This window comes from Hemibagrus wyckioides, linkage group LG20, assembly GCF_019097595.1.
Source record: "Hemibagrus wyckioides isolate EC202008001 linkage group LG20, SWU_Hwy_1.0, whole genome shotgun sequence".
Classification (NCBI taxonomy): Eukaryota; Metazoa; Chordata; class Actinopteri; order Siluriformes; family Bagridae; genus Hemibagrus; species Hemibagrus wyckioides.
Window position 1 is genome coordinate 21347087 of NC_080729.1, and position 11847 is coordinate 21358933.

At 41.1% G+C, this 11847-nt stretch overlaps 1 protein-coding gene across 1 annotated transcript; it reads right to left on the bottom strand.

Moving 5' to 3' along the window:
• Window positions 1–323: 323 nt before the first annotated feature.
• Window positions 324–8929, bottom strand: LOC131371064 (rhodopsin kinase grk7a-like). Its single transcript, XM_058418813.1, has 4 exons — window positions 8333–8929; window positions 7490–7927; window positions 3566–3846; window positions 324–927 (listed from the first exon to the last, which is right to left on the bottom strand). Exons 1-4 carry the CDS (start codon window positions 8927–8929, stop codon window positions 594–596), a joined length of 1650 nt encoding a protein of 549 aa, XP_058274796.1. The 3' UTR covers window positions 324–593.
• Window positions 8930–11847: the final 2918 nt, after the last annotated feature.

Here is an 11847-nt window from a genome sequence, read left to right on the forward strand (position 1 = left end):
ACAGGGTGGAGGGCGGAGTTTTCTTTAATTATATCTGATTTATGTAGCACCACCTTTATGTACCACCATGGAACAGAGATATATTTTATATACACAAGTTCTTTAAATTTGTCTATCATCAACACGTGAAGCTTTATTCAGAAGTGGAAATTTAATTTCAAGCATGACTGAGACACGCCTCTGTTTTACTCAAACTCCGCCCACATGTATAATTTCTGTGTGGAGCTTCTGAGGTCTGAATATTCACGTCTCTGTATTAAACCCTGACTCTGTGGTTCTCTGTGGTTTCTGACCACACTGTACATCACATTACTTTCACTTAGAGGAGATCTGCACTCAAAACTACTCTTCTAGAAGCATCTCAGTTTAGATGGACCGCTTTGTTGATGCCCCCTACAGGCGAGAAGGTTTACTACTGCACAAAACCAACAGTTTCAAATTCCCCAAAACACACAAATACACACACATGCTCACTGTCGCAGCCTGAGAGGAACATTACAACACACACTCCTGTCTACAACTGACCAGGGAGTCATTTCGCTCAGGATCTTCAGCGCTCCTGTGTTCACAGCGCTCCTGTGTAATGTCTGACTTTACAGAAGTGTGCATGTGCCTGATTTCTTGTCCTGGTCCAGTCCAGCAGAAGACTCTTTCCTTTGCGGGTCGTTCAGCTCGTCGAAAAGTCCGGTGTCGATCATCTCTTTCTGCCAGGGGATGGAAATGGCACCAGTGCTGAACTCTTTAAAGAGTTTTTCATCCTTAGCGTTGAACTCGATGCCTTTAACGTCGGAAAACTCGGCGATGTCTCCGGTGTCTTTGGCGTAGACCACATTGGGTTTGGGAAGCCACGGTGGAGGGATGAGTCCTGCCTCTAAACGGGGGAAATTAATAGATTTGAACCATTCGTGATCCCGGGGGTCGTCACCTCTGTGGAAACACACAGCGTTAGAATTAAATCTAAATGAATGAGTTCAACTTCCTGTCAAATTCCAGATCTAAGTTTTCCCACTGATCTACGTCCCATATTCCCCACTGATCCATACTAACCTTATTCTCAGTGGTCTATATATAAATATCTTTTAAAGACTGATGAAAAACCCAAGTCTCAGCCCCACAAGCTCCGCCCACATGCTCAATCTTTCCTACACTTTTCTGGCCACAAGCTTCAGAATCTTAATGACAGCTTTCTGATTACAGCAAGAAATAACTTCTGAAAACTGAGATGCAGTGAGCTTTTCTGGAGCAAGATATAGTCACTAGAACAACAAAACATAACCCGGTCTTTTTATGAACAAGTTATGAACAATCTCACAGGTTCTGGCGGGTTACAGAAAAAGACCTCTGACTTCCTCCTTCTGTGAAGGTAGGCGGTTCCTGGTCACCTTTATCAAAGACTCTCTAGTGAATGTCTGGTTTAAGATTTTGGAGGAAAAAACAGACAATGTTCATGTCATGTGATCTCTCACAAGTCAAAAATATTGGGACATCTAATGATGCTGTTTTCCATATTTGGTCATTTAAGGTCTTATTCATGTAACTTATCAAGAAAAACACACAGACAACACAAGGTTATTTTAAAATAAATTGGACATGAAGATTTTCAGGAAGAGGAAGGGATTTAGATGTTGACTGAAGAATCAGTGACTCAGCTGTTCACAGATCTTGGGGAAGTTCATTCCTCCACCTGGGTGCAGAACTGAGAGGTGTGCGGATGCAGGTCTTCCTCATACCCTGGGAAACGGTGGATCAGTGGAACTGTGCTGGAGGATCAGCAGGAGCATGGTGTCATGTAAGGTATGATAAGAGCTTTGAGATTAGCGGGTGTTAGTCAGTGGTTTTGAGGAGAAAATCAGTGTTATAGTTCTGATGCAGCAGCAGCTTCAGGAAGCCAGGGGAGCAAGCACAGCAGTGGGGTGTTGTGGGAGAACTTAGGAAGGTTGAAGAGAAGTCATGCAGCTGCATTCTGGATTAGTTGTGGAGGTGGACTGGAGCTCAGAGGCAGAGCTGACAGGAGCGATGTCCAGGAGTCCAGTCTACACATGACAAGGAACTGAATGAGCGCCTGAGTGACCTGTGTGGAGAGAAATGGAGCGAATCCTTCTAATGTTGTAAAGAAGAACTCCTGGCAGATTATCAGTGTGAAAGGAGAAGGAGAGATGATTGTCCATGGTTACACCAAAATTAAACACAGTGAAGGGGAGATCAATGTCCAGGGATTTTGCTGGGATTAATGTTCAGCTGATCAGGATGGAATGCTGATTTCCGTGATGAGATGTCTGCCAGACATGCTGAGAGTGGTGTCTCAGCGAGGGAAGGGGAAGATGAGTTCATCAGTATAGTAGTGGTATGAGAAGCCATGTGAGGATATGACCTCACTGAGAGATGGAGTCTAGATGGAGAGTGTAAGAGGACTGAGTGCTGAGTCTTGTGGGACATCAATGGAGAGTCTGCGTGGAGCAGATGTGGATCACCTTCATGTCACCTGATGTGAGTGACCATCCAGGTAGAAAGCCAACCATTGCAATGCTGCTCCATAAATTTCAAGATTTATGAAGATGGACCTCAGATCCTGGTGTTGACTGTGCTGAAGGCTGCTGACAGAGTGGAGGAGGATGAGGACTGATGATAGTTTGACTGATCTAGCAGTGTGGAGCTTCTCAATGATGGACATAAGGGCAATTTCTGTGGAACGTGATGCTTTGAAGCCTGATTGGTCTGGATCTTGAAGATTCTTCTGTGAGAGATAGAGATTTGATTGTAGGTGATTGATTATTTTTGTAATACTGGTTATACTGGTCTGTAGTGGCTGATGACTGAGTGGGTTTCTTCAGGATGAGAATAACCGTTTGGTACATGACCAGATGGTATGGAGTCAATAATCAAATGGTCAATAATCAAATGGTCAAATGGCAGTGGTCATGGTAACAGTGAGCAAAAGTAGTGGAAATGACGTAAAGTCTGTGGGTCAGATACTTCATGCTCAAGTGTTTGGACAATGAACCTCTGGGAAATGAATAGATGAGTGGTGACCAAACATTTACTCAGGTATTCATGTGGACTCTGGCGTAAGGTCAACAGGAGTATGTGATGTTTACAGGAACTTAAAGAGCTCCTTCAGACCAACTTTACATTTCCTGGAAAAGATGAAATAAAAATATGTTCTGCAGGAGCTCTTTATTCTCCGTCATGCTCTGAGCTCGCAATTATATAAATGACACAAATCAGGAACATCCAGAAGCGAAAGCCTTCATGTTCCTTTAAACTTTATTAAATCTGAACAGACGAACGTCTTTAGTGAAAGTTCACCTCACTGAACTGAACCAGAACTAAACCAGGGGCCACATGATGGAAGACTCAGACTCCTGACTTTTATCAGACCTGGGTTCAGGTGTTTTGTGCACAAATGATGACAAACCAGGTGTTAAAACATCTCCAGGATCTTGTAAAGAAATGGACCTGAAACCTGCTTCACTAAATTTAACACGCTTTCACTAAAATATTTAAAGAATAATAAACATCTCTCTGCTTCTCTCAGCTCACAGAGGACCTGAACTTGGTGTCTTACTTGCAGCCGAGTCGTTCGTCCGTCTTCTTCTTCAGGAACTGCATGATGATATCTTTGGTGAGAGGATCGAAGTTTTTGTGCTCAAAAACGGGCTCTTCGTTGATGATGCGCCTTTTTACTTCGTCTTTGTCCACTTTCTCTTTCTTGCCATCGGGGCCCTTGAACGGCGTGTGACCAGCCACCATCTCATAAATACTGACCCCCAGAGACCACCAGTCCACCGAGGTCCTGTATGGCATGTCAGTCAGAATCTCAGGAGCCATGTACGCTCCAGTCCCGGCCTGAGAGAGAGAGAGAGTGAGAGAGGGGCAGGGAGAGAGAGAGAGAGAGAGAGAGAGAGGGGCAGAGAGAGAGAGAGAGAGAGAGAGAGAGGGGCAGAGAGAGAGAGAGAGACAGACAGAGAGAGCGGCAGAGAGAGAAAGTGAGAGAGAGGGGGGCAGTGAGAGACAGAGAAAGACAGAAAAACAGAAAGAGAGAGAGAGAAAAAGAGAGAGAGAAAGACAGAGAGAGACAGAAAAACAGAAAGAGAGACAGAAAAACAGAAAGAGGGACAGAGAGAGAGGGGGGGCAGAGAGAGAGAGAGAGAGAGAGAGAGATAGACAGAGAGAGAGGCAGAGAGAGAAAGTGAGAGAGAGGGGGGCAGAGAGAGACATAGAAAGACAGAAAAACAGAAAGAGAGAGAGAGAGAAAAAGAGAGAGAGAAAGACAGAGAGAGACAGAAAAACAGACAGACAGAGAGAGAGAGAGAGAGAGAGAGAGAGAGAGAGAGAGAGATTAGAATCCCTCTTTTCTTTCTCCCTCTTCACTTTGTAATATTTGTCAGTAGGTGAATAATTCCACAGTGTGATGTAAATGTTGTTACTCTGCTAAGAACTCCTGATGTAGGCTGAAGAAATGCTAAGTAGAAATCCTTCATAATCACAACATAGCACATTCTCTTAAAATCTAATTCTGAACTATTGAACAGAGAAGTGACCTGGAGTCAGGGCCTTCAGGGTCAAACATACTGACCATCACCCACTCACACTGTGTCTGAAATTAAAGCGCAATTTACTAACAATGTCCTTCATCATCATCATCATCCCCTGGAACGCTAATAGATGTTCTGCGTGCATAGCAAAGTGCTTTATATGCCGATCTGTTGAAAAGGACAATTATAGAGGTCAGGGAAAAGATGAAGAGGTGAATAATAAAATGACCACTTCATATAAAAGTCTGTGAACACACTGAACTCTGCCGTACTGAGCTCCACTGCAGCTGGTGTTGCATTTAAAGAGAGAAACATCTCAGAACTTCTGCTTAATGGGTTGAAAAACACCAGGGTTGCCAGACCTGTATAAATAAATCCCCATGTTTAATGACATTTGGTTAGAATTAAGAACGGTTTATAAGAACAAATTTAACTATGAACTAAAAAACTGATCAGAATCTGCAGGAAAAGTTGTGCTCCTGTCAAACCCCTGCATCACACAGGAAGTAGATTTATTCCTGATTTTTTATTCCTTTGGTTTTATTTTTATTTTTATATGCGAAAAAAATCACACCACTCTTGCTCTTGTCTTGTTTTCACATCATGTCCATCTACAAAACAGCTGATTATAATCTGAAGTAGAGCCAGAGATGAGATCAGTTCATTTCAGTTCATCAGCTGCCTCAATAAGGCAGGAACCCTGACCTCTGACCCCCCCTTTATGTAAGGGTTATGACTCATCCCTGACCTCTGCCTCGTAACCAGAGAGAAGAGCTGTAACTGGTTTATCTGTAATCCGGAGCTTCCTGTCAGCAGTCGAGCTCCAATCCACAGTGATGGAGTGAAAAAACACTCCGAGAGGAAAAGGGGAGGATTAAAGTAGTGCAAAAGAAATAAATTAATTAATAAATTCATTCATTCATTCATTTGGACACTGCAAAATCTTACATTTTAATTGCAAAGTTGTTTTCTCATCTGCATTAATAAATCCCAAATTATTGAGTGAATCCATATAATTATCCTCCTCCTCCTCCTCTTCCTCCACTTAACACCAGCTACATGGTCTTCTGCATATGTAGAAGATTCCACATGCAGAAACCGGATCTTTAATGATTTTAACATCAGCAGTGTTCATCTGCATAACATTTCACACACACACACACACACACACACGAATGCTGCTCAGAGCCAGATTTGTGTTAAGTCGCCTTAAGTAAGAGGATCAGGTTTCTGGAGAAAACTCGGGCTAAATGAGCTTACACACGCAACCTGAAACACTCTCGTTTCAGCCGAATCAAAAAATACGCGCAGCACACGCTAAATGCTAACACACAAACAAGACAACTGTAAATGGTTTGGTTTAATCACACACCCACAACTGATTTCTCTCTGATCTGAGAGTCACGTTACTGATAAAGATGAAGCTGCCGGTGAGAGCCGCCTGATGCTGACGATCTGACGCTAACGCTTCATCGCCAGCTGCGATCCTGTTTATCGGTTTATTCCACAGCTGCTTTTATCTGAAAGCTTGTTTCCTGCTTTATATGAATCTGGATTTTGCTTCAATTTATAAAATTTAATCCTGGTATAAGTTGGAGTTATATTCAATCTGAAAACGCACATTAACAAAAAATTATTAGCACTGAGAGTCTTCGTAACAACACGCTGATCATGTGACTCTGTCTGCAGCCAATCAGGAACTTTATATCTGTTTTAACTTCTCATATTTGTATCTGTTCTCATTTTTTGTGTGTTTCTTCCTGTTAATTCTTGGCAGGTTTTAAAGAAATAAAGAAAAATAACAACAAAAAACAGAGGCTAATTTAATCTGCTGCAAATCTCTAACAATATCTAACAGTCTTCTGATCATCTCTAATCTAATCATTTTCTAATCATCTTTTCTTCTTCTTTTTTTTTTTATCAGTGGTCACTACTTTGTATTAACCTGTCCACCTCCTTTTCCTGGCCTCAAATTTAACTTTATCTTTATCAGAATTTCAATGAGACAAGAGACCAGGTCAAGAAGCTCAAGATTCTGAGCTTGATCACAGAGAAAGCATCTCAGTGTCCAGCGTCTCAGTGTCCAGGGTTTCAGTGAAAGTGTGTGCAGGTCAGGTGGTCATTAGAGGTTGCTGGAGGTTTACAGTGATCGTGTAGGTCCTGGAAAATGATTTCCCGGAGCCCTTTATTACTTGTGTTTATGTGTGATGTGCCACTTTTGCTTTCAATCACACGTTAGCGGCAGACTTCACAGCTATCAGGCGTGAGGTTGAGATTTTTGCTCTGGGGAAACTTTTCTTAGCTGCTTGAGTTAATTTTTTGATGTAGATGTGAAAAATTGTGCAATTCATGTCACTGACAGACTGAATATTAAAATAATTCTGATTTGTAGAAAGCTCTAACAGCCAGACGATCATTAACATGGCCTTAAAACTGTAATTCTGGATGTTGATTGTGTGATCGAGGAGCCATTCAGCCCTTAAGTCTTAAAAACGTCAGGTTTTTAGAAATGATGTAACGTTAAACCAAAGAAAAGTCTGTTTAATTATTTTATAAATGTACTGCTGTGGAATTAGGATATATGTTTTATCAAATACACAGATTGTGGCTAATGAGCTTCCTGTTTTTTTCAGTCTGTGTAAAGGTCATACTTCAGACTTGTTTGTCAGAGCGAGCTCTTACTTCTGATCTTCAAGAAATTCAGATGACTTCCTGTTCAACTTCCTGTTCTGTGTCATGTGGAATATTCCAAATATTTTGCAGGAGTGAGTGTGTGATATGATTTCTGTTTTTTTCCCCCGGTCACTACAGATATGAATCTATGATTAAATAAACGCTTTAAATTAAAGCCTCTCTGATTCAGGGTTTATTTTTAAGCTGAGTCTCCCGAAGGAGACGATTTAATTTGAAGGTTCTCATTAAACAATCAGCAGATGTAAAGATTTCAGTCTGACCTTCTGAGTGGACGTTTTTCCAGGAGGAAGCTCGATGGCGAGGCCGAGGTCAGAGAGTCGGCACTGCCCCTGGCTGTCCAGGAGAACGTTCTCCGGCTTCATGTCTCGATACACGATGTCCATGGTGTGCAGGTGCAGCATGCCCGTGGTGATCTGAGCGGTGTAGTAAACAATCCGGTTCATCTCGATGCCTTTCTCTCCGATGTTGTAGATGTGGTATTTCAGGTCGCCGCCGTTCATCAGCGTCATCACCAAGCACAGGTGGGATTTGGTTTCGTAGGCATACGCCAGGCTGACGATGAATGGGCTGTTCACCTTCTCCAGGAGCTTCTTCTCCAGCAGAGCCATTTTCTCCCCCTGCTTCTTCTTCAGACGCTTCTTGCACAGCTTCTTGCAGGCATACATCTGACCCGTGTTCTTCACCTGCACCGCACAAACCTGGAACAAACATTCCACACATTTTCACCTGTGATTTTACCAAGACATATTTCCTTTCAAACACACATTTAAGATCTTCAATCTTCATTATGAGCTGATTACAATAACGGTGAAGTTAACACTGAAAGTGAGAAGGTGTGTTTTTAAAGGTGTGTCGAATTTTCCATCCAGTTTTCTCCAAAATATAGAATTTGAGCCGAGATTGACTCCCTCACAGTTGTCTATCTGGTCTAAGGACACAGTTGTGGTCTGAAGGGTCCTCAGCCTGTTTCTTTGGAGGAACCTGTAATCATTTTATTTTGAACCCAACATCATGGGTTCTTAGGTTTCCTTCAGAAACCTAAGAAGCTTTAAGCTTCTAAAGAACCCATCAGAAACTTGTGTGACTGGATCACGCCAGCTTACCTCCCCAAACCCTCCTTTCCCGAGCGTCCTGAACTCGTAGAAGTATTTCTCGTTGATGGGCTGCTTCTCGTACTCCTTCCACTGCAGGAACTTGTCGAAGAACGGGCTCAGCATGTACTCTGTGAACGGCTTGCCCTTGAGGAAATCTCTGACGGCCTCTCTCACTTTTCCCGTCATCACCACTTTGAAATCTTTCTCCGTTACGGCTTTGCACTTCTCCAGTGCTTCTCCGCTCAGGAAGGACAGGAAGCTGGTGGATCCTTCCTTGCAGAACTGGTTGATGATGTTGGTGCACGCTTTGTCCTTGGCAGCTCCTTCAGCCAGCTCCCAGTCGTTCAGCTCGTCCAGGAATAGGGCGGCGACGGCGTACTCGGGCGTCTCGGTCAGATACAGTCGGAACAGCTTCTTCCCGATGGGCTGCAGTTCACACAGCGACTCAAAGTCCTGCCCCACGGAGACTCTGACGGTCTCGCAGTTGCCCGGTTTGGGAAGAGCCAGACTCTGGCGTCTTTTCCTCAGCTCCTTCTCGTCTCCGCCTTGAGCTTTCAGGTAAGCCGTGTTGGCCACCAGGTTATCCAGAGCGCTCATGTCACACATGTTGGCTGTTTAACTTCAACTCGATCTCCAGACCTCCAGAGTTTCAGTGTTTGTGTGCGGCTGGCTCCGAGTCTGAGGTCCGAATGAGCCGCTCTGACGCTCCACCGAAAGACGGCGTAATTACTCATTTAGAATTAAATACCTGCCAGGGATTTCGGCTTAAGTACCCTGGCGTGGTCTGTACCTGGGCACTATTCAGGGAAGAGACCTCATAAGACGGTTCTGCTTTAAGAAGCTTTAAAGCCTGGCTAAATTTGGACAAACGCTGAGCAGAGACTCGGCCAGGAGAAGCGCCTCCTCAGTCAGAAAGAGACGACAGAATAAAATCATTATTATTATTATTATTATTATTATTATTATGAGATATTGTGTTGTGTCAAAAGATTTAATGAGTAATAAATAAATGATTTATTATTAAATGTATTTTATATTTTTATATTTTTCTGAGTTTAACATGACATCAGTGCAACATTTATTCAAACGTTTTATTTCTGTTTCAAAAATCATTTAAAATCCCACAGTGCTTTGTGGCTTCAATATTTATAAAGTTCCTGTGGCTTCAGATGAAACACACCATGATGTCAGATACATAAAAAATCTCTTATTTATAGCTAAAAGATAAACATTATCTCGCTTTTATCAAAATATCTTGAGCTTTATTTTAATCTCTTTGATCTTTAATGATGGATAGAAAGGAATAACAGGACAGATGATGTGTTTATTATGAAGTTGAGATCTTTCACGTGAATCTCCATGAACACTGAGAGCAGACGCACATGTGGTTCCTTCATTCATTCATCTGTAGGATCTGACCGACTTCATCACAGCTACTGAGTTATTGTGCTTTAACATTTTTCTTAAAATTCAAACTTTAATCAGCCAAGAGTTCAGTTATCTTTCTATTTGCACTCTCTCTCTCTCTCTCTCCCATACCCCCCACCACCACCCCCCCGTCTCTCTAGCTGACTAAAATGGATTCAGGTCTGAAAGCTGATTAACCTCCATCACGTTTTGTAAACACTCATCAGCGCTTCATCAGAATAAACCCGGGTTTCCTTTCTTAAAGGAACAAATCTGAAATTTCTACACATTTTTATTCTTTTAGTGTAGCACTGAAGCTACAAGGCTAATACAGAGATTAGCTTCTAGGCTCCAGTGTTAGCAGTTTAGTGCTAAATCTGCAGGTCTGACTTATGACTCTGATTGACTGGAGAGAGCTTCACTTTCACTGGGTGTCTTTCACTGGGTGTCTTTCACTGGGTCTTTCACTGGGTCTTTCACTGGGTGTCTTTCACTGGGTCTTTCACTGGGTGTCTTTCACTGGGTCTTTCACTGGGTGTCTTTCACTGGGTGTCTTTCACTGGGTGTCTTTCACTGGGTCTTTCACTGGGTGTCTTTCACTGGGTGTCTTTCACTGGGTCTTTCACTGGGTGTCTTTCACTGGGTGTCTTTCACTGGGTCTTTCACTGGGTGTCTTTCACTGGGTGTCTTTCACTGGGTCTTTCACTGGGTGTCTTTCACTGGGTGTCTGAGAAAAAAACTATATAAATAAGAATAATTCCATTTTTTTTTCAATAATAATTTATTTTTCCCCAGAGCAATTATACAAAATGTTTTCATCATAATTTAGTTGAAAATTCTTAAACAAATCCTTTATGATCACACCTAGTGGTCAGACATGGGAACTACAACTCACGCTAACAACAGAGGCCCACTTGGGGACGTGATAACTGGGTTTCCTAATAAAGTTCTTACTTTAACAATTCTGCACATCCATCAAGGTAAATTTAACAACAAATGAATAATATTTATGTAATAAAAATAATATCTCAGTGTAGGCAGTGTGTGTGTAAACGTGTCACTCTTAAACGCCTGTGTTTTTTTTTACCTTTTCAGGTCTTTGTGTGGATTTTGATATGTAGTCAAGATGAACATTTTCCTAAAACCTGCCAACCCTTGTTAATCATCATCATCATCATCATCATCATCATTGTTGTAATAATCATCATCATCATCATCATTGTTGTAATAATCATCATCATTGTCATCATCATTGTTGTTGTAATAATCATCATCATCATTGTTGTAATAATCATCATCATTGTCATCATCATCATCATCAAAATAATTATCATCATCATCATCATCATCATCATTGTTGTAATAATCATCATCATTGTCATCATCATTGTTGTTGTAATAATCATCATCATCATTGTTGTAATAATCATCATCATTGTCATCATCATCATCATCAAAATAATTATCATCATCATCATCATCATCATCATCATCATCATCATCATTGTTATAATAATCATCATCATTGTTATAATAATCATCATCATTGTCATCATCATCATCAGTCATCATCATCATCATCATTGTTATAATCATCATCATTGTCATCATCATCATCAAAATAATTATCATCATCATTGTTATAATCATCATCATCTTCATCATTGTCATCATCATCATCATCATTGTTATAATAATCATCATCATTGTCATCATCATCATCATCATTGTTATAATCATCATCATTGTTATAATCATCATCATTGTCATCATCATCATCAAAATAATTATCATCATTGTTATAATCATCATCATCATCATTGTCATCATCATCATCATCATCATCATCATTGTTATAATCATCATCATCATCATTGTTATAATCATCATCATCATCATTGTCATCATCATCATTGTTATAATCATCATCATCATCATCATTGTTGTAATAATCATCATCATCATCATCATCATCAAAATAATTATCATCATCATCATCATTGTCATCATCATCATCATCATCATTGTTATAATCATCATCATCATCATCGAAGTAATCATCATAATCATCATCAACATCATCATCATCTTTTTCATCGTAATCATAATCATCATCG